The sequence below is a fragment of the Bufo gargarizans genome, chromosome 6, assembly GCF_014858855.1.
Source record: "Bufo gargarizans isolate SCDJY-AF-19 chromosome 6, ASM1485885v1, whole genome shotgun sequence".
Lineage (NCBI taxonomy): Eukaryota > Metazoa > Chordata > Amphibia > Anura > Bufonidae > Bufo > Bufo gargarizans.
The window spans coordinates 318,712,442-318,735,458 of record NC_058085.1 but is presented as its reverse complement, the minus strand read 5'-3'; the positions used below and the strand labels follow the sequence as shown (position 1 = coordinate 318,735,458).

General features: G+C 44.7%; 1 protein-coding gene across 1 annotated transcript in view; it reads right to left on the bottom strand.

The window, feature by feature from the left end:
• Window positions 1-22,485, bottom strand: part of SPO11 (SPO11 initiator of meiotic double stranded breaks) — a 42,038-nt gene extending 19,553 nt beyond the window's left edge. The window contains exons 1-3 of the mRNA XM_044299899.1: window positions 22,436-22,485; window positions 2,872-2,985; window positions 2,013-2,101 (exon numbers count right to left, since the gene is read on the bottom strand). Of these exons, the coding sequence (XP_044155834.1) occupies window positions 2,013-2,101; window positions 2,872-2,985; window positions 22,436-22,440 (208 nt within the window). The 5' untranslated portion in view covers window positions 22,441-22,485. The remainder of the gene's footprint in view (window positions 1-2,012; window positions 2,102-2,871; window positions 2,986-22,435) is intronic.
• Between the last annotated feature and the right edge of the window lie 532 nt (window positions 22,486-23,017).

Here is a 23,017-nt window from a genome sequence, read left to right as displayed (position 1 = left end):
AGGGTCGTCCAACAGCAGACAAAATCTAGTACAAGAGGGGGACTGGAACCGGACCCCATAAAAAAAAAAAGCGGGAGGAGTGCAGCGCTGCCTGGCCCTGTCAATCAAGAGAAGAAGGGTGTGAAAAGAGGTGGGCAAACAGAGCCTCTAGGAGCAGGTTCAACGCCTCCCCCTTCTCCTACAGGCTAATTAGCATATTATAAAAATTAGTTTTTCTCAATAAAGGCTTTAGACAGTGAGATGGCACTAATATAGTTATGTTCAGCTGACATTGGCACATCGCTAATATCAGCCAGCTTAATACCCATTTTTCAGGTGACAGAAACCCTTTAAAGTGAGTCTGTCACCAGTTTTGACTATGAAAGACTGCTGAAAGTGATAGCTAGGGGCTGAGGATAGAACAACAAACATACCTTTTATGTAGTTTTTATTATAAGGAGTATTATTGTAAAGCACTGCGGAATATGTTGGCGCTATGTAAAAAAAGATTATTATTATCAGGAGTAGTGTGAATATGATCTTTTATTCTGCCAGGTTCTGCACTTGCAAGTGCCCAACAGGTGGTGACGTCTGTCATTTGGTTCCGCATTCGTTCCGCAATTTTTCAATGGGGCTGGAACGGATGCAAATCCGCATTTTGGGGATACGAATCCGTTTTTTTCGGGATCCACAATTCCGTTCCTGAAAAAAATAGAACATGTCCTATTCTTGTCTGCAATTGCGGACCAGAAAAGGCATTTTCTATTATAGTGTCTGTGAAGTGTGGTCCGCCAATTGCGGATCGCACATTGCAGGTGTCCGTGTTTTGCAGATCCGCAATTTGCGAATCCGCAAAACACGGACGTGTGAATGGACCCTAAAGTGCTCTCTGCATTGAGCTGCTTCACAGCTCCTTCCCTCTGCTCTGAATGGTACCTGTGGTGATCTCCTGGTCTCTTGTCTCCTGCTCTCACTCAATGCAGACGAGAGGAGCGCTGAAGCAGCTCAATACAAAGAGCTCTCACAGTGAAGCATCATGTCCTGAACACTTGTAGGTGCAAAATCTGGCAGAATAAAAGGTTATACATTATTCACATTACTCTATAAGCACTCGGCACCCTTACCTAGTCCTGTCAGCAGTTTTGCATGGCCAAAATGGCTGAACTCCCTTTAAAGTAATTTTTCCCACTTGGCTAGATTTTGTCTGATCTCGGACAACTCAACTCTTTTAAGGCACACTTCATATGCCCTAACACGACTAGTAGGGCACAGTCAACCCTAGGGTCCTTTCTAGTTACCGAAAGCTGCCTGCACAGGGCACCCTAGTCTTCAATTGTGTCACCTGAAAACCCGGTAGCATGATTGAATGGGAAGTCTTGACTTCTGCAATCGAAGGGTTAAGAGGCCAGGATTGGAGGTTTCTCTGATACCAGCTGTCAGAGCAAGATCTCAGATTTCCAGGGCGACACGGGACACCTATGCGGTACCTAAGGTGCATTTAATCGCGTCAGAAAATGATCAGGAAGGAACCGTTCCATCCTGATAACTGCCTGCTCGTCAATGGAGGAGAGAGCTGCATTCACCGCCACTGTATGAGGCCGAGGGGTGGCTACCGCAATCACTAATCCTCACACATATTCATTGTTTCTGGGCAGCAGATCTGAAACAATCAGAAGCAATGATTCAGGTGTCCGCATGAACAATCATTTCACCTGATGAAGCATTTTGCTTGCTCATTGGGTGATCAGTGGCAGCCTTACAGGGGGCGATTATCAGGAACAAGCGTTCGCACTAATGTTCGTTTCAGATAAGCAGCCTGACATTTGACCCGTGTAGACCTGGCATTATACTATAGATCCATAAAACCAAGTACGGCTGGTCATTAAGGAGGTAGTCTTAATGGATTCATGCAGGTCTAAGTTTGCTGACTCCACTTATTTGATCACTTTTGGGTGAATTTGCCATTTACAGATGATCTTTAACCTTATTAAAGGTATTCTGATAAACTATTAATGCTTATATGGCGGCCTTACCAAACCGTTGTGCAGACTTGGGGCGGTTGCTTCTCACTTTCCGAGATGTGCAATTCTTTGCCATTTGCAATCCAACTGAATCAGTAAACCTGGACAAGAACAACTGGATGAATGTTGGACACACCGAAGACAGATAGCTATTTTAGCCTTTCCCCATTAAATTCAATGGCGAACACAGCTGAAGTTAACATGAAACTACTTCTTTTGAAACCAGAAGCGGAGAAAAATGCTACCATATAGATTACATCACAGAAAACAGCACTTTTGTGTGGTAGACTCCACAGTCAGTGGATTTTAGACGTGTTAACATACCCGTATACAATCCCAGAACACCAAAGAAGATTCACAACTGCATTTCTTAAAGGGGTTATCCTATGACTAATGTAAAAAATGTAAATCAAACATCATATAGTACATGGCAATCTCTCTCTAACAAAGCTAGAACCAGCCCTGTACCTCACATGGATCCAGAGATCTCCCCATTCATTGCTCTGCTAGATTTATATCAGGCTGGCAGTTCGAGGGGAGTGACTTTTCTGCTGCAGCTAAGGAGGCGTGTCCATGCTCTCCATATCACACCTCAGGAGGCAGTTAAAGGATGAAACTGAGCATGTGCGGCCTTCTCAGTGAGACGAACAAAGAAATAGGAAAAAAACTGGTGGCGCTATACAGATACATTTTATTGAATAACTCAGTGGCTATGCCAAATTTTTATCACATGCAATTACAAAAGAGTTTCGGTCCAGGTGCTGGTTTGAAAACTATAGAATATTTTTCATGGGACAACCCCTTTAACCTTTATCGTTTCCATTTTTTGCACTGGAAAAACCTCAGCGTCCAGATGTGGTCTGCCACTTACTCAATGTTGGTCCAGTTTGATCTGTTTTCCACTGTCAGAACTGGGGCTTCATCTTTAGAAAGACTTTCCAAAACCTCATGGACGATCTTATCAATTGCAGCAACAACCTGAGAACTGAGACAAGAAGATACTAATCTACAGATTTCCACCAGCTTGAGAACTAAATGTATCACTATTGCTAACCTTCATCTATCTGCCAGTGTATGTGGTTGGTAAAGCAGCAGAGTGCTGCTATGTGATGTTTGTGTCACGGTCCCTCAGGTGACTGATGTCAGGAGATCAAGGAGACTGGCTGAGCGTGGAGGAATCTAACAGCCTCCTCGATTTCTCTTGATTCAGTGTTGATAGGGTTAATGACCACTTCCCTTGTCTCAGCTGTTGCTCAGTGGTCATCACTTCTACCCTTTATAGTCTGACCCCACCCTTTTGACTATGTGGTAGATTGCTTCATTTGATTTTGGAAAGACCTGTGGTTCTCCCTGAGTTCCTGCTCATCCTTCTACAACAGAAGCTAAGTGTCTCGCTTGTTTGTATTTAGTTTTTTCCCCTTGGTTGTGGTTACTAGGCCTCAGAGAGATGCTTGTTCCTTCATCTTGAAAGGAACAGGTTGTCTCAGCCCTGCAAATATCTTTAGGGCTCCTCAGGTTACTGTGTATGGGCTTTTTTACCTTCAAGGGGTGCCCATACGGTTAGGAGTCAGGGCCAGGAGTAGGGTTCTTAGGTGGTGACTCTTTCCCTTCCCTAGCGTTGAGGCCTAGTGGCTTTTCTCTTCCCCCCTGGTTGTCGGTGTGGTGTTTACTCTTTTACCTCATCCGTGACATAATCTACCACCATAACTGCAATTTTTTGTTCAGGTCAGTGCAGCTATGGATTCTATGTCTGCACTAGTCAAACAGATGCAGGGGCTGTCTTTGGAGGTAGCAGACCTCCGCACGACAGTCTTACAGAAACCACAGGAGGCTGGTTCTGGTGGTGGGTACCAGGCCTGCCCTGAACCAAAGGTGACACTCTTGGACAGATTTTCTGGCGGTAGTGACAATTTCATCTGGTTCAGGGAGTCATGTAAATTATACTTTAAGCTGTGTCCATACTCTTCTGGGAACAAGAGTCAACGTGTGGGTATGATCATTTCTTTGCTTAAAGATGACGCCCAGTCGTGGGCTTTTTCTCCCCCGATTGGATCACCGTACCTCCAGTTTTTTTTAGAGCCTTGGGTCTTATTTACGATTACCCGGATCGGATCTCCCAGGCCGAAACCAAGTTACGTGGTTTACGGCAGGGAGAGCGCTCCGCGAAGATCTATTGCTCTGAATTTAGGAGATGGGCTATGAATACGGAGTGCAATGATCCTGCTCTCCGTAGCCAATTCTGTCAGGGTCTATATGAGAGGCTGCTGGACGCGTTGGCCTTTCATGAAAATCCTGAGTCATTGTAAGCAGCTATGTCCCTTGCTGTACGTCTTGATACACCTGAGGGAGAGATCTAGGGGTCCTCACCCTCAAGACGTACTGTCAAACAAGGTGGCGGCTTCCTTTGACACTTTTGGTAAAGAGACACCTGTGGTTGTGCCTTGTGATGTGCCTGTGCAGTTAGGGGGAACTTCTACTCCTGAGCCTTGGTCATATGAAGGGAGTCTGTTTTTGTTGTGGAAAGAAGGGACATTTTGTAAATATTTGCCCGTAGATTCAGTGTCAAGGTAAAAAAAAAAAAAAGAAAAACGTTTAATCCCCAAATAACTATTGGTGGTGTGGGTGGGGAGCAAGAAAACTTACTTTTGTCATTTATTGCTAGTACCCGATTTTCTCCTGTCTGCCGAGGTGGCGCTAGAGTCTAAAGGTCGATAGGTATTTATCGATAGTGGGGCTGGGGTTAACCTGATTGATGGGCAGTTCATTCACTTTCATGGGTTGACTACTAGTGCACTAGAGAAAAGCATTTCTGTCTTTGCAATTGATTCTGCACCTCTTACCTAAAAATGCCTGTCGCAGGTGGTAAATGACATCCATTTTAAGGATAACTGTCACATTTAGACCCTAATTTCAATTTTCATATAAGTAGTTACTAATAACATGATATTCCAGAATCAGTTACAGAATTAGATTGACTTACCCCATATTTAATAAGATTCAGCCCTTAGCAACCAGTCTGCATAAAACGGCAATTTCACTATTCTGTTAAGATGGCCGCCACTGCCTTCACCCTGAGGCTAATCCCACCTGCCCTCAGTAGCCAGTAACAATAGCCCCCCAAAAGTGTCAGTAACCAGAGCCCCCCCTAAAGGGTTAATCTCCTGCAGCACAAAGGGGTCCTCTTCCCACATGTTGCTTTCATTTATACACTGAGCAGAGGGCAGATCTTTCTTCCCTGTTGTGCGCTGCTTCAACTCTGCATTCTCCAGCTCTGCTGAGTGAGGGAGCGTCTGTCAAGCGCAGGGACAGGGAGAAGTGCAAACATCCCAGGCACTGTTATCAGCTGCTGGGGAGGAGCTGGCTTTAATCATTTACTTACAGTCCCTGGCTGTCAGTAATAGAAAAGGTAGGAGGCCACAGCAGCATATCCACGAAATCCTCTTTATTCAAACGAGCGCCTCACGACAAGGCATAAAATTAACAGCGACGTTTCGGCTATGACTAGCCTTTATCAAGCAAGTCATAGCCGAAACGTCGCTGTTAATTTTATGCCTTGTCGTGAGGCGCTCGTTTGAATAAAGAGGATTTCGTGGATATGCTGCTGTGGCCTCCTACCTTTTCTATATACCTTTGGATCACGTTGGATCTGTGACCCCTTGCCCAGCTATTGCAAGACCACTAGATCGCCCTTTACAAGCCGTTTGCTGTGCTGCTCCTGACCCATTTTTCTTGGCTGTCAGTAATGTGACCCTGCATGCTACGTGCTCTGTCTATCAACAGATAGACGGACCATGCATAGCAACCCTATATATTTTTTTTAAATCAAGATAGTTTTTATTGAAAAAGTAAAACACAGTGTACGACATATACACATACTGTATAAGTCAGCATCCAATGGCATGTATAATAAAATAAATTTGTTCCCCTTTTTAAATATAAATACAATGTTGTTGTGTCATCTTACATTTTATTATTTCCATTAATCACAATGTATCCAGGGCGTACATACATCATAATAAAAGCCAATAATTAATATCCGTCCAGTATGTATCTAACTTAGAGCAAACCCAGAACATATGTACCAGAGAGGCATTCTCAGCCCTGCAGCGAGGGCAACAGGAGTCAGGGCGAAGACCAATTTTATAGAGGAAGGCAGGGGTCCTATAGACCCTATGTAATAGATACAGCTGAGACAAGCGCTGCGCTTCATTAAGAGTCAGGCTGGGTATTAAGGCTAAGGTATCATTCCATTGCTCTTGGGAGATAGCACCCAGATCTCTTTCCCATTTATCTTTAACCGGAAGGGATCCACCAGGAGTAACCCCCCCATGCAATTGGCGATATAGTAATGAAATCACCCCATTTGTGCTCCCAGGGCTCAATAATTGTTGCATTAAGAATGGGGCAGATGAAACTAATCCACTTCCCGAAAATTGTGCCTGATACGCATGTCTCAACTGTAAATACTGGTAAAATGCCGTGTTTGGGAGGTTAAATTCCTCCTTCAAACAGGCAAAGGTCTTCAAGATGCCTCCGTCCTGTATGTGCTGTAGGCAGCAAACACCCCTCTTTTCCCATGGGGAGAAACCCTCCAGTCGGAACATTTCGAGCAGGTGTGGATTTCGCCACAAGGGGGTATACCCATGAAATTCTGTGAGACCAAGTACAGCCTTAAATTTTGACCAGACTTTGTGAATTAGAGATAGCGTGAGAGTATCTCCAACTCCCTGTATCTTTCCAATTTCCACCATATGAAAGGGGGCATCATGTCCCGATAAGAAAGATATTATTCTTGCCGACGGTCCGGTGCCCATAACCTGTCCACCGCCTTTCAAGTGCTGCAACTGCGCAGCCATAAAATAGTGCCATGGGCTCGGAACAGCAAGTCCTCCCTCATCCTTGCTTTTCTGGAGAGTTTCTAATCTGATCCTAGGCATCTTTTTTTTTCCAAATAAGGGAGCGAAAGAAACCCTGAATTTTGTAAAACACTCTCTGGGTAATCCAAACAGGGGAGTTGTGGAGAACATACAACAGTTGAGGCATCAGGATCATTTTAATCAAATTGCAGCGTCCCACTACAGACATAGGAAGTTTAGACCAGGTCAGCACCTTTTCCGCAAATTTACCAATCGGGGGGTCTATATTGACCTTAACGTAATCTGTAACCCTTGGCGTGATCGTCACCCCTAGATATTTAAAGCTGTCCACTATCTGCAGTGGGATCTGTGACCTATCCAACTGAGAGGGGAGAGGATCAAGTGGCAGAATCACCGACTTGCTCCAATTAATCCGCAGACCCGACCACTTGCCGAATGCCGTAACATGGCTCATCACCGGCTGGAGGGAACGCTCTACGTCTCCTACATAAAGGAGCATGTCATCGGCATATAATGATAGCCGCTCCTCATGGGAGCCCAGCAGAATCCCTGACCATGCCGACGACGTGCACAATGCACACGCCAATGGCTCAATAGCCACTGCGAACAAGAGCGGGGATAATGGACACCCCTGTCTAGTTCCACGGTGCAGCGAAAACTGTGTACTGAGCGCCCCGTTAATCCGCAATCTCGCCACCGGTGATCGGTAAAGGAGTTGTACCCAGGACGTAAATCCCGGCCCAAACCCCATAGCTCTCATAGTTTCCCAAAGATAATCCCACTCGACGCTATCAATGCCTTGGCAGCGTTGAGGAACACCACAGCCCTGACCCCCCCGCCGGCCTTTGAAGATTAAGAAAAAGTCTTCTCAAATTAATAGATGTACTTTTATCCGGCATAAATCCGGTCTGGTCTTCGTGAATTATAGTGGTAATAACTTTATTTAAACGATTGGCTAACACCTTTGCAAGTATTTTAACATCTACCAGAAGGAGGGATATAGGGCGATAAGATTCGGGCAATGTCAAGTCCTTTCCCGGCTTAGGGAGGACCACTATAACAGCCTCCCTCATGGATGCCGGCAGGAGGCCGGACTGCAAGGCATCATTAAATGTTACTAACAGGTGCGGAAGGAGATCCTCATGATATCTTTTACAAAATTCGCCTGGCAATCCATCTAGACCCGGAGCCTTTTCATTGGGAAAAGAACCGAGGGCCACCCTAAGTTCCTCCAACTGTATGGGTTCGTCCAAGTACGAGAGGGATTTACGTAATGGTAAATTGGCAAGGTATGTCCTAATTTCCCCGGGACCCACAGCGAGTTTTGGCGTGTATAATTCCTTATAAAAGCTCTGAAAAGTATAAAGAATTTCAGGATCTTCTGATGCAACCCTATTTTAAGCACAGGTAAAAGTAGGCAGTACAGGGAACAAAAATGTGGAATTAAGGGGTAATTGAATACACAGTGAAAAGTTGAAATAGGGTCACCAAGGTGATATTAATCACCACAATCCAATATTCCCCCAAAAATAATAATGCGACAGTTATCCTTTAAGAGTGGGTGATTTCCATCAGGAATCTGTCTCTTGTTAGGTGTTGGAGGGTCTGCCTGCTCTGATGGTTTGGGGTTTACCATGGTTAAGCAAACATAACCCTACCCTATCAGATTCTCAATTGGAGTGATTTTTGCATCGACAACTGTCTTAATATGTCTTTCTGTGTGGTCACCACTAAAACTGTACCCTTGTTCATTTCTGAATTTTCTGATGTGTTTTCTGAGAGTGGTAAGAAGGAGTTACCCCCACATCGTGAGTAGGATTGTCCCTTCAATCTTATTCCTGGAGCTAAACTGCCCAAAACTCGGTTGTACTGTATAATCTTTCGGAGCCCGAAAGAAAGGCTATGCGGGAGTATATCACCGAGAGCTTGGCGAAAGGTCATGTCAGACCATCCAAATCCCCAGTGGCTGCTGGGTTTTTCGTTGTAAAAAATAAAGATGGTACCCTTAAGACCATGTCTGGACTTCCGTGAGCTCAACCGTATTACTGTCCGTGATCCTTACCCCCTTCCTTTGATTCCGGATTTGTTTAATCAAATTGTCGGTGCCAAGGTGTCCTCTAAATTGGATCTGAGGGGGGAAGATAATTTGGTAAGGATCAAAGAGGGGGAGGAATGGAAGATTGCCTTTAACCCCTTAGGGACCCATGACGTATCGGTACGGCATGTTTCCCGAATCCTTAAGGACCCATGACGTACCGGTACGTCATGGCTTCAATTCGCGATTCCGGCGCCGCGGGGGTTAATCGGAACGGGATGCCGGCTGAAATCATTCAGCCGGCATCCCGTAACAACGCAGGGGGGGGGGTCATTTGACCCCCCCGTATAGACGATCGCAGAAAACCGCAGGTCCATTCAGACCTGCGGTTTTCTGCGTTTCCGGTCCATTCGGGTGTGCTGTGACCCGATGAACCGGAAAAAGACTGCGATCGGTGGCGTAATTTTACACCACCAATCGCAGTCCGAGGATTTGAGGAGGCGGTGCTGGCCCTGGTGCTGAACACTGCTGTCCAGGGTGCTGATTGGTGCAGGGGAGAGAGGCGCGAGATTCAAACTTCCTGCGCTCCTCTCTCCCCTCCTCTTCCTGTCCAGCACCCTGACCGTGCAGCATCGTCCAGCACCAGCTCCTGTGTCCCCCTAATCGGCATCCATCACCCTCCTGCACCCATCGCCACTCAGGTAGGTTAGGGTCAGTGAGGGAGAGGCACCATTAGGAAGGGAAAGAAGGGAAAAGTTAGTTAGGAAAAAAAAAAAAAAAAAGAACTTTTACACAAAACTTTTTTGATCCATCTATCAGACCCCAGAGCCCCCCCTGCCACTTGCCCCCCCCTACCAGCCCCCCACCACCACCAGCCCCCCCCACCCATCCCCCACCACCACCAGCCCCCCCCACCCATCCCCCCACCAGCCCTCCCCCAGCCTCCCCCCCCCCTCACCACTAGCCCCCTTACCACCACTTTTTTTTTATTTTTCTGCGTTCGCTGACTGGTCGGCACTTTAGCGTCCGTCCACTGTTAGCGCATCGCCTGCCCCACCGCTGATCAGCGTTGTACCGCTGATCAGCAACTTTGAACTTTTTTTTTTTTTTTCCTAACACTTGCCCCTTTATTTTCCTTTTTTTAGTACGCGAACACCCGTTGCCCCCACACACACGCACATATAATAAAGGTTTCCACACACGCACACCTACACACACCCATGGCCCGCCGGGTGTTCTCGGCCGAGGAGGCATACGCCCAGATTGCCTCCGACTCAGAGAGCCCCAGTGAGGATGAGGATGACCCCACATTCCTTCTGTCATCCGCATCCTCCTCATCATCATCGGATGACGATGAGCCACCAAGGCGGCGGAGACGCCGCCAGGCGGAGCCAGGGGCCACACATGCTAGGGATCCTGTGGCCCACCCTAGTACGAGCCGCCCTGGGGTTCGTACTGGTTTCCCGGCCCACCAAATAAGTTCACCGGAGCCCCCTGCCGATGAACTTAGCTGGTGTCCCCCAGTGGACTTTGAGCCTGAGATTCCGGATTTCGCTGGCAATCCTGGAATCCAGATTCCCACAGTGGGGTTTACTGAAATAGCCTTTTTTAGTTTTTTTTTCAGTAACCCACTGGTGAATTTGATGGTGGAGCAGACGAATCTGTACGCCCAACAGTTCGTCGCTCAAAACCCAGGCTCATTTTTGGCTAGACCCGGTGGCTGGACGCCGGTCAGTGCAGCCGAAATGAGGACATTTTGGGGCCTCGTGCTGCATATGGGTCTAGTCCAAAAACCCAGTGTCAGGCAATACTGGAGTGGGGACGTCCTATACCAGACCCCACTGTACAGTATGGTCATGACACGTCCCCGGTTTGAGGCCATCCGGAAATGTCTGCATTATTCCGATAATGCAGCATGTCCACCCCGAGGTGATCCTGCCTATGACCGGCTGTATAAGATACGGCCGGTCATCGATCACTTTGGGGCCACATTTCAGCAGGCCTACGTACCTGGAAGGGAGGTCGCGGTTGATGAGTCTCTCGTTGCGTTCAAGGGGAGACTCAGTTTCCGCCAATACATTCCCACAAAGCGGGCGAGGTATGGCGTGAAGCTATACAAAATTTGTGAGAGTACCTCAGGGTACACTTACAAATTTCGTGTGTACGAGGGGCGAGATTCCCGTATTCAACCCCCAGAATGTCCCCCCACTCTGGGTGTTAGCGGGAAACTCGTGTGGGACCTTATGCACCCACTGCTGGATAAGGGTTACCACTTGTACGTGGATAACTTTTATACCAGCATTCCCTTGTTCAGGTCCCTTGCCGCCAGATCCACGTTCGCTTGTGGGACCGTGCGGAAAAATCAGCGCGGCCTCCCTGCCCACCCCCTCCAGGTACCTATCCCCAGGGGTGAGACCCGTGCCCTTACCAGTGGAAACCTGTTGCTGGTCAGGTATAAGGACAAGAGGGATGTCCTTATGCTGTCCACAATCCACGGTAACAGCACCACCCCAGTCCCTGTGCGAGGTACCGCGGCAACGGTCCTCAAGCCCGATTGTATCGTCGACTACAATCGGTATATGGGAGGAGTTGATCTCTCTGATCAAGTCCTCACGCCATATAATGCCATGCGCAAAACCCGGGCATGGTACAAAAAAGTTACGGTCTACATGGTGCAGGTTGCCATGTACAACTCTTTTGTACTATCCCGAAGCGCTGGCAGCACAGGGACATTCCTCCAATTCTATGAGGCAGTCCTCAAAGACCTGATCTTTTCGGACCGGGAAAGAGCAGGCCGGAGTACCTCGGGAACTGGAGGCGCCCGGATCGTCCCTGGCCAACACTTTCCAGGTGTGGTCCCCCATACTGGAAAGAAGGGACGAACCCAAAAAAGATGCAGAGTGTGTCACAAGAGGGGGATACGGAAGGACACCATCACTCAATGTGACACGTGCCCCGATCATCCGGGCCTCTGCGTTATCGATTGCTTCAGGGAGTATCACACTTCCATGGAGTACTAAATTTTTATAATCCCCAACAGTCCACTAGAGAACATAAAACACTATGGCTCTTAGACTTTGGAGACACAGAAACAATTTTTTTTCCCCAAAAAAATATTAGTTTTAGAGCAGGCATCCTCAAACTGCGGCCCTCCAGATGTTGTAAAACTATAACTCCCAGCATGCCCAGACAACCTACAGCCATCAGCAGGGCATGGTGGGAATTGTAGTTTTACAACATCTGGAGGGCCGCAGTTTTTAGGATGCCTGCTTAGTGTCTCCAAAGTCTGAGAGCCATACATATTGGGCATCGTCGCGTGCGTAAAAGTCGTCGCTATAAAAATAACATTTGACCAAACGCCTCGAATGAACGGTGTTAAAAATATAAACAAAAACGGTGCCAAAACACCCATTTTTGGGCAAAATTTCAATTTGAATCCCTTTTGCCGGTAATAAAGCAAGGGTTAACAGCCAAACAAAACTCAATATTTATGGCCCTGATTCTGTAGTTTGCAGAAACACCCCATATGTGGTCGTAAATGGCTATATAGCCGCACGGCAGGGCATAGAACGAAGGGAACTCCATACGGTTTCTGGAAGGCAGATTTTGATGGACAGTTTTTTTTTTGACACCATGTCCCATTAGAAGCCCCCCCTGATGTAGCCTAGACTAGAAACTCCAAAAAAGTGACCCCATCTAAGAAACTACACCCCTCAAGGTATTCAAAAGTTACTTTACAAACTATGTTAACCCTTTAGGTGTTCCACAAAACTAAATAGCGAATGTAGAAAATTTTTAGAATTTAATTTTTTTGTTACATTGCCTCAAAAAAGAGTAATATAGAGCAACCAAAAATCATATTTACCCCTAAAATAGTCCCAAAACAACAACCACCTTATCCTGTAGTTTCCTAGATGGGGTCACTTTTATGGAGTTTCTACTCTAGGGGTGCATCAGGGGGCTTGAAAGGGTACATGGTGTAAATAAACCAGTCCAGCAAAATCTGCCTTCCAAAAACCATATGACGTTCCCCTCCTTCTATGTCCTGCCGTTTGGCCAAACAGTAGTTTACGACCACATATGGGGTGTTTCTGCAAACTACAGAATCAGGGCAACCCATTTTGAGTTTTGTTTGGCAGTTAACCCTTGTTTTACTCCTGGAAAAAATTGATTATATTGGAAAATTTTCCAAAAAATAGAAATTTCTAAATTGTTTCTCCATCTGCCATTAACTCTTGTGGAACACCTAAAGGGTTAACAAAGTTTGTAAACCCAGTTTTGAATACCTTGAGGGGTGTACTTTCTTAGATGGAGTCACTTTTTTGAAATTTCTATTCTAGGGGTGCAACAGGGGGCTTCAAATGGGACATGGTATAAACAAAACCAGTCCTGCAAAATCTGCCTTCCAAAACCCATATGGTGTTCCCCTCCTTCTATGTCCTCCCGTTTGGCCAAACAGTAGTTTACGACCACATATGGGGTGTTTCTGCAAACTACAGAATCAGGGCAACCCATTTTGAGTTTTGTTTGGCAGTTAACCCTTGTTTTACTCCTGGAAAAAATTGATTATATTGGAAAATTTTCCAAAAAATAGAAATTTCTAAATTGTTTCTCCATCTGCCATTAACTCTTGTGGAACACCTAAAGGGTTAACAAAGTTTGTAAACCCAGTTTTGAATACCTTGAGGGGTGTACTTTCTTAGATGGAGTCACTTTTTTGAAATTTCTATTCTAGGGGTGCAACAGGGGGCTTCAAATGGGACATGGTATAAACAAAACCAGTCCTGCAAAATCTGCCTTCCAAAACCCATATGGTGTTCCCCTCCTTCTATGTCCTCCCGTTTGGCCAAACAGTAGTTTACGACCACATATGGGGTGTTTCTGCAAACTACAGAATCAGGGCAACCCATTTTGAGTTTTGTTTGGCAGTTAACCCTTGTTTTACTCCTGGAAAAAATTGATTATATTGGAAAATTTTCCAAAAAATAGAAATTTCTAAATTGTTTCTCCATCTGCCATTAACTCTTGTGGAACACCTAAAGGGTTAACAAAGTTTGTAAACCCAGTTTTGAATACCTTGAGGGGTGTACTTTCTTAGATGGAGTCACTTTTTTGAAATTTCTATTCTAGGGGTGCAACAGGGGGCTTCAAATGGGACATGGTATAAACAAAACCAGTCCTGCAAAATCTGCCTTCCAAAACCCATATGGCGTTCCCCTCCTTCTATGTCCTCCCGTTTGGCCAAACAGTAGTTTACGACCACATATGGGGTGTTTCTGCAAACTACAGAATCAGGGCAACCCATTTTGAGTTTTGTTTGGCAGTTAACCCTTGTTTTACTCCTGGAAAAAATTGATTATATTGGAAAATTTTCCAAAAAATAGAAATTTCTAAATTGTTTCTCCATCTGCCATTAACTCTTGTGGAACACCTAAAGGGTTAACAAAGTTTGTAAACCCAGTTTTGAATACCTTGAGGGGTGTACTTTCTTAGATGGAGTCACTTTTTTGAAATTTCTATTCTAGGGGTGCAACAGGGGGCTTCAAATGGGACATGGTATAAACAAAACCAGTCCTGCAAAATCTGCCTTCCAAAACCCATATGGTGTTCCCCTCCTTCTATGTCCTGCCGTTTGGCCAAACAGTAGTTTACGACCACATATGGGGTGTTTCTGCAAACTACAGAATCAGGGCAACCCATTTTGAGTTTTGTTTGGCAGTTAACCCTTGTTTTACTCCTGGAAAAAATTGATTATATTGGAAAATTTTCCCAAAAATAGAAATTTCTAAATTGTTTCTCCATCTGCCATTAACTCTTGTGGAAGACCTAAAGGGTTAATAAAGTTTGAAAAAACAGTTTTGAATACCTTGAGGGGTGTAGTTTCTAGAATGGGGTCATTTTTGGGAGGTTTCTATTATCTAAGCCTCACAATATGACTGCAAACCTGAACTGGTCCATAAAAAGTGGGATTTTGAAGATTTCTGAAAAATTTCAAAATTTGCTTCTAAACTTCTAAGCCTTGTAACATCCCCAAAAAATAAAATATCATTCCCAAAATGCTACACACATGAAGTAGACATATGGGGAATGTAAAGCCATCACAATTTTTGGGGGTATTACTATGTATTACAGAAGTAGAGAAACTGAAACTTTGAAATTTGCTAATTTTTCAAAAAAATTGTAAAAATTTTATTTTTTGGTGCAAAAAAATTAACTTTTTTGACCCAATTTTAGCAGTGTCATGAAGTACAATATGTGACGAAAAAACAATCTCAGAACGGCCTGGGTAAGTCAAAGCGTTTTAAAGTTATGAGCACTTAAAGGGACACTGGTCAGATTTGCAAAAAATGGCCAAGTCCTTAAGGTGAAATAGGGCTGAGTCCTTAAGGGGTTAATACCACTGAAGGTCATTTTGAGAATCTGGTCCTTCCTTTTGGGTTCACCAATGCTCCAGCGTTTTTTGCCAATTACATCTTTCATCATCTGGAGGGGAGATTTGTTGTTGTATATCTGGATGACATACTAATTTATTCTCCAGACATGGAGACTCATCAGGATCATGTGAGACAGGTGTTACAGATCCTAAGAGAGAATACATTGTATCCGAAGATGGAACAATGTGTTTTTGCTGTTCAGGAAGTGCAATTCCTGAGTTACCTGCTCTCACCCTCAGGTTTTCGTATGGATCCCGAGAAAGTCCGTATGATGTTGGACTGGGATCGACCTGAAAATCTGAAAGCGCTTATGCGGTTTTTGGGATTCACCAACTACTACCATAAATTCATCTTGAACTATTCGACTGTGGTTAAACCTTTAACAGACATGACTAGGAAGTGGGTCGATTTCTCTTTTTGGTCTGAGGCAGCCTTACAAGCCTTTTCTGCTGTGAAGGAATGTTTTGCTTTAGCACCTATTTGGGTGCAACCGGACGTGTCTCAGCCATTTATTGTAGAGGTTGACGCATCCGAGGTAGGGGTGGGAGCAGTTTTGTTGCAAGGTCCTTCACCTAGTAAATGGCGCCCACGTGCTTTTTTTCTCTAAAAAAAACTCTCGACTGCTGAAAGAAATTATGACGTGGGTAATAGAGAATTGCTGGCCATTAAGTTGGCTTTTGAAGAATGGCACCATTGGTTGGAAGGAGCAATTCATCCTATTACGGTAATTAGTGATCACAAAAATCTGGCTTACCTTGAGTCGGCTAAATGACTGAATCCAAATAACCTGAAAAAAATGGGCAACAGGTATAAGTGTGTGGCTGACAGGAGACGTATGAGTGGTCCGGACCTGAGAGTGGGTGATTCTGTGTGTCTGTCCACAAGAAACATTAGGCTTAAGGTACCTTCTTGGAAGTTGGGCCCAAGATTTATTGGTCCATATAAGATCACTGCCATTGTTAACCCTGTAGCCTTCCGTCTTGAACTTGCTCAGGCTTTGAAAATTCATAACGTATTTCATAAGTCGTTGTTGAAGAAATGTGTTGAACCTGTTGAGTCGTCCTCCTTGCCTCCCGCTGCTGTCTTGGTGGACGGCAATTTAGAATTTCAAATCAGCAGGATTGTGGACTCCCAAGTTCTCCGTAGATCCCTCCAGTATCTCGTCCACTGGAAGGGTTACGGACCAGAGAAGAGGATGTGGGTTCCAGCGGGTGATGTTAATGCGAATCGTCGGGCCTTTCACAGAGCCTATCCTGATAAGGTTGGTGCTGGGTGCCCGGAGGTCACCTGTAGAAGGGGGGTACCGTCACGGTCCCTCAGGTGACTGATGTCAGGAGATCAAGGAGACTGGCTGAGTGTGGAGGAATCTAACAACCTCCTTGATTTCTCTTGATTCAATGTTGAAAGGGTTAATGACCACTTCCCTTGTCTCAGCTGTTGCTCAGTGGTCATCACTTCTACCCTTTATAGTCTGACATCACCCTTCTGACAATGCGGTAGATTGCTTCATTTGGTTTTGAAAAGAGCTGGAATGTGGTTCTCCCTGATTTCCTGCTCATCCTTCTACAACAGAAGCTAAGTGTCTCGCTTGTTTGTATTTTGTCTTTTCCCCTTTGTTGTGGTTACTAGGCCTCAGGGAGACGCTTGTGCCTTCATCTTGGAAGGAACAGGTTGTCTCAGCCCTGCCAATATCTTTAGGGCTCCTCAGGGTCTCCAGGGCTTTCAGGGTTCTGTGTATGGGCATTTCTACCTTCAAGGGGTGCCCATACGGTTAGGAGTCAGAGCCAGGAGTAGGGTTCTTTAGATGGTGATCCTTTCCCTTCCCTAGCATTGAGGCCTACCGGCTTTTCCCTTCTTCCCTTGTTATCGGTGTGGCGTTTACTCCTTTACCTCATACGTGACAGTTTGACACCATCATTAGTATCAGCAGGAGGAAATTTTCAAAACATCTGTCAAAAAACTGTGTTACGAGCCGTTGGTGTGAACCCATTGTACCAGCTAACCGGCTTGAGTTTGGGCTAATTTTCATCCAAAGGTTCTTTATTAGTAGTTAATCCATGAAAACATGTACAAAAAGGTGCATAAAAAGCAGCAACGTTTCGACTAACACCGTAGTCTTTGTCAAGCCTAGTATGAAGTATTATCCCAAAGTATTTATAGGCCCTCTAATACCACCCACAATACTATTATACCAATCGCATCAAGTGATTATCAATAACCCAGGCTTGAAAAACCACCAATATCACATCACCAAATTGCATTACTCATAGTGATTTACATAAAATCAATTATAATATGCAGAGCCACAGTGGGAAAATTGCCAATATTTTGAGGAAAGAGTAGCAGATTTTTGCATTAAAGGATTGCCCTCGATCAAAGAATTTGAGGTACCTCCGTTGATGGCCTATAAAAAGGGTGCCAATCTGAGGTATAGATTGGTTAAAACTGATGTAGGTGGTACACAGGTTGATCGACAGCGGTACCTTGCTCCACGCAAAAAAGGCAACTTACCGTGTTTAGGTTGTTGTAATTGTGGCAATATGATAAAAGGAGACACATTTGTACATCCTTACACAGGACATAAATATAAGATCAATGGATATTATACATGTAGATCGAGGGATGTAATATATATGATCAAGTGTCCTTGCAGTTTAATCTACCTAGGTGGAGACTACTATGGAAATTAGGGAAAGAATAAATAAACATAAAAGTACCATTAGGAAGAAAATGCTGGATAAACTGGTAGCCAAACATTTCATAGATTGTGGCCATTTGATTAACCAACTCAGATTCAGGGTAATTGACTCTGTGGGAGTATTGAGAAGAGGAGATGACAGAGAGATGATCTTGAGGAAGAAAGAATTGAAATGGATCTTTAGTTTGAGATCACTACAACCGTATGGATTAAACATAGAATTTAAAGGGATCCTGTCACCGGGATTTTGTGCATAGAGCTGACGACATGGGTTGCTAGATGGCTGCTAGCACATCCGCAATATCCAGTCCCCATAGCTCTGTGTGCTTTTATTGTGTAAAAAAAACGATTTGATACATATGTAAATTAACCTGAGATAAGACCTGTCCCTGACCCATCTTACATACAGGACTCATCTCAGATTCATTTGCATGTGTATCAAATCGGTTTTTATACACAATAAAAGCACACAGAGCTATGGGGACTGGGTATTGCAGATGTGCTAGCGGCCATTTAGCAACCCATGTCCTCAGCTCTAAACACAAAATCCCGGTGACAGGTTCCCTTTAATGTAAGTGGTATTGAAAAATATATATTTGTCAGTAGGATTTTTAGGTGATTGGTATGAAAATAGTTTTTAAATAGATTTTTTTAAATTTCCCATGTATTTTGTTCATATAGGTGGAGAGTGTTCAGCGCTGGAACCTTATCATGCATGAAGATTTATGGTTGTCGATCTGCTAAATCAGCATATTATATAGGTTATAGTTATCCCCATGATTACACTCCTCTATATTGGTTTGGTAATATACAGTGCGGTATAGTGGAGATTCTGTGACCCGTATGATTAGAGGTATTGTTGTTGATGGTCCCCATGGTAACGTAAGTTCACCTAAGTTGGTAGCTGAAGATGTCAGTAGGAACTGTGGGTTGCGATCATGTGATCGGGAGCCGATCACATGATGTATGACATCACGATAAGGGGAGGAGTCACGGATAGGCTAGAAGCACTGGATTAGATAGACTAATGGAGGTAGTGTCTGCTGGTCAGGAGATTTATCATATGATTTGAGGAAACATGACGTGGATGTACTGACTGCTTTTGCGCATGGGCAATGAACATCATGAGATGCCAAGCAGAAGGAAAGTGCATGAGGTGAGGAGTCCTCCGCTGATTTATAATAGATTTTATGTAAATCACTATGAGTAATGCAATTTGGTGATGTGATATTGGTGGTTTTTTAAGCCTGGGTTGGGTTATTGATAATCACTTGATGCGATTGGTATAATGGTATTGTGGGTGGTATTAGAGGCCCTATAAATACTTTGGGATAATACTTCATACTAGAGTTGTTGCGATACCACATTTTTGATTCGATTTCAATACCATAAAAAAGTATTGCGATACTCAATACCATGCGAAAAAAAAAAAAAGCCACGTGCATTCCGCATTTAAAAAAATGGTGAATCGCGCATTTTTTTTTTTTTTTTTTTCTATTCCGGCGTTCACCCCATAGATTTTTTTTTACATTTCAATAGTTTGGACTTTTCGGACATGGTGGTAGGTGATATGTTTATTTATTTATTGTTTATATATAAAATTGGGAAAGTGGGTGATTTATACTTGATATTTTGGTGTTTGTTTTTTTTTTACTTTTTATTTAATAATTATTTCCTTCCTTAGGGGCTAGAACCTGGGATCTTTTCATCACTTGTCCCATTCGCCCTGATACACTCTCGCTGCTTCCCTGTGCATAGTACACACAGCAGCAGGGAGATTACCATGGCAGCCAGGGCTTCAGTAGCGTCCGGGCTGCCATTGTAACCAATCGGAGCCAGAGGATTACAGGGGAGGGGACCCTGTGGCCACTGACGCCAATGACTTTACTACTGGGGGAGTTGAGGGGGGAGGGCGCACTGCGCCACCAATGTTTTTAATACTGGGGGGGGGGGGGGGGGGGTTTGGGGCGCGAGCACTGCGCCACCAATGATAATTAACCTTTAATACAGGAAGCGGGTACTGGCAGCAGATCAGCGGCAGTTAACACCTCAGGTGCCGCACCTGTGGGGTTAACTGCCGCTGATCACAGCTCCCTGTCAGAGGCAGGGTGCCAGCTATGTGATTCTGCTGCTGCCACCTGCCTCCTGTATTAAAAGTTAAAGACGACCTTTCATAGGTCCGGACTTTGTTAAGTAGCAGGCTACATAGAGCAGCGCCCAAGGATCTCCCTGTACTTACTATTATTCCTGGGTGCCGCTCTGTACGCCCGCTGTGGCCCATCATCTTCTCTCCTGGGCGTTCCTTCTCTCTGGCTGTAGCGCTGTCTAATCGCAGTGCAGAACGTCACAGCCAGGGAAAGGAACGCCCAGTAGAGACGATAACTAGGCCACAACAGGCAAATGTAGCCTGCTAACTTAAAGTCCGGACCCATGAAAAGTCCTGCTATCATTGGTGGCACAGTGCGCCCGCCCCTCTCTCCTCATTGGTGGCAGTGGTAGCAGCTGGACAGGGGGGAGGAAGACACTGCTTCCTTCTCCCTTGTGCTGCCGAGGGAACATGAGCGTGCTGACAGCAGTGCGCTCCATGTTCTGTAATGCTAGGCTGCACAGCCCAGCCCAGTATCGAAAAAATGGAAATCCCGGTATCGTATTGATACCGGGACCAAAGTATCAATTGGGCATCGAAATTTCAATAACCGCAACAACCCTACGTCATACTAGGCTTGACAAAGACTACGGTGAAAGTCGAAACGTTGCTGCTTTTTATGCACCTTTTTGTACATGTTTTCATGGATTAACTACTAATAAAGAAACTTTGGATAAAAATGCTGCAGTCAATTACTATCTGAACATCTATCCTCTGGATAGGTCATCAGTATCTGATTTTTGTGAATCCGATACCCAGGACCCCCGCGATCAGCTGATTGCCATGCTTACCAAGCACAGCGGCATACATTGTATAGCTGCTGTGCTTGGTATTGTGCTCAGCCCCATTCACTTCAGTGGGGCTAAGCACGATACCAAGCATAGCCACTATGCAATACATTGCAACGGTGCCTTTTCAAACAGCTGACGACCTATACAGAGGATAGGGCATCAGTATCAAAATCTCAGAAAACCCCTTTAACCCTTATACAGGGATCTGCCAGGCCACCACTGTTTGAGATAGTCCCTATGTAGTAAGAGACACTGGTCCAAAGGACCAAGGGGGTCAGGTAATATACATATGGGCAGACTTATCAAAACTGGTCTAAAGGAAAACTGGCTTAGTTGGCCATAGTAACCAGATTACACCTTTCATTTTTCAGAGCCATAGCTGAATTCTCTATCATGCTGGACAACCAAAATGGTCCTTGAAGAGACATTTCTAAAATCAAACTATCCAATGTTTATTTCCTACAGACAACGGATATAAACAACCAAACCTGTAACAATATACTGGAAAAACAAACAAAGCCAGTGAACTGCTTACTATGATCCAACACAGTAGAAAACATACAATTTGCATCACTATACTGGTCCCGAGTTACAATTTGCATTACACTGCAGAGCTGCATTCATTATTCTGCTGGCTGTTATTGGAAAAAGTCAGCAATGTCTAACTACAATGCCCAGGGGCAGACTGGCCATAGAGACTATGGGAAAATGGGTATATAACAATCTGACGCTCTCAACATTAATGGGAGCACCAAGTACTTATACACCAAGCTGGGTACCACAGATGCCCTCCTGAATTACCATTATCAGGATGATGATACAGTTGAATACTGAGGCAGGTACAGGCGCCTCCTGCTCTGCCATTTGATACGCCTGTGGCCTGCATTGCATATGGTATGGCTGAGCCCACCTACTTGTTTTGCTCCCACCTTCTATGAATTTGGATGGCCACTTTTTTTCCCCAGGGCCACTTTTAGTTGCCAGTCCGTCCCTGACAGTGCCTAGTGAAAAGAAGGCATTTCCCAAAATATAAAATATTAGAGCAAGCTTTGTGCACTGATCAAGAAAGGAATGCTAGGAGCTTTCAGCTCTGAAGCCTGTGTTTCTGAATCATACTACTAGTTGTAACTCACGATTAGTACAGGAGAAGTAATGTAATGTATGTAGAAAGTGACTCCAGCAGCAGAATAGTGAGTGCAGCTCTGGAGTGTCATACAGGCTATAAATCTGGATCTGTAGAGGATAAGTAATACAATGCACGAGGACAGTAACTCAGCCAGCAGAATAGTAAGCACAGCTTTGGAGTATAATTCAGGTTCTAACTCAGAATCAGTACAAGATAGAAAGTTTTACAGCAAATCTGCCACTTGTGACTATCCCCTTCCAGCCCTAAAAGCCCTTCTCAGCTAAGGTAATATCTGATTATCTTACCTAGTAATAGGTTCCTGTTTTACCTCATTTACTTCTGGATTTTGCCTTTCACATCTTTGTATGGCTTTTAGCAGGGATGCTCTGTGCTCTTCTATGCAGTGGAAAAAGTCAGGACTCTGGATAAATGCCATGTGGACACCTGCAAATAACACAAAGAATGTATTACACTTATAGATGGAATTCCCTGTTCACTGAAATAAATCTATTGGTTTATATCAGAGGGTGAAGTGTGATCTATCCCGGTCCTTCTAAGGCCTGGGCAATGCGGGGTGTGTCATGCGACATGAAAATTGCGTGACATTGCATATAATGACTATCAAAGGTGTAGCAGTGCGACGCACACCATTCGGTGACAATCGCAGAAAATCCAACACTGATTTATCGGTCACAGGGGGCAAGTCGTACACCACTATGTAGGGTGTAGGGACAAAGACGGATCAGGCTGTTGGATTTCTTTTTGTTCTCACATAAGATAAACAGCTGCAAGAGACAACAAGCAGTCGTTTAAGGAGGCCATGCACATAATACTACACTTGTGCCTTCCCCCAATACATGCGTACATTCTAATGGATTGAAGAAATATACACCACTTTTTGGCAAAATCT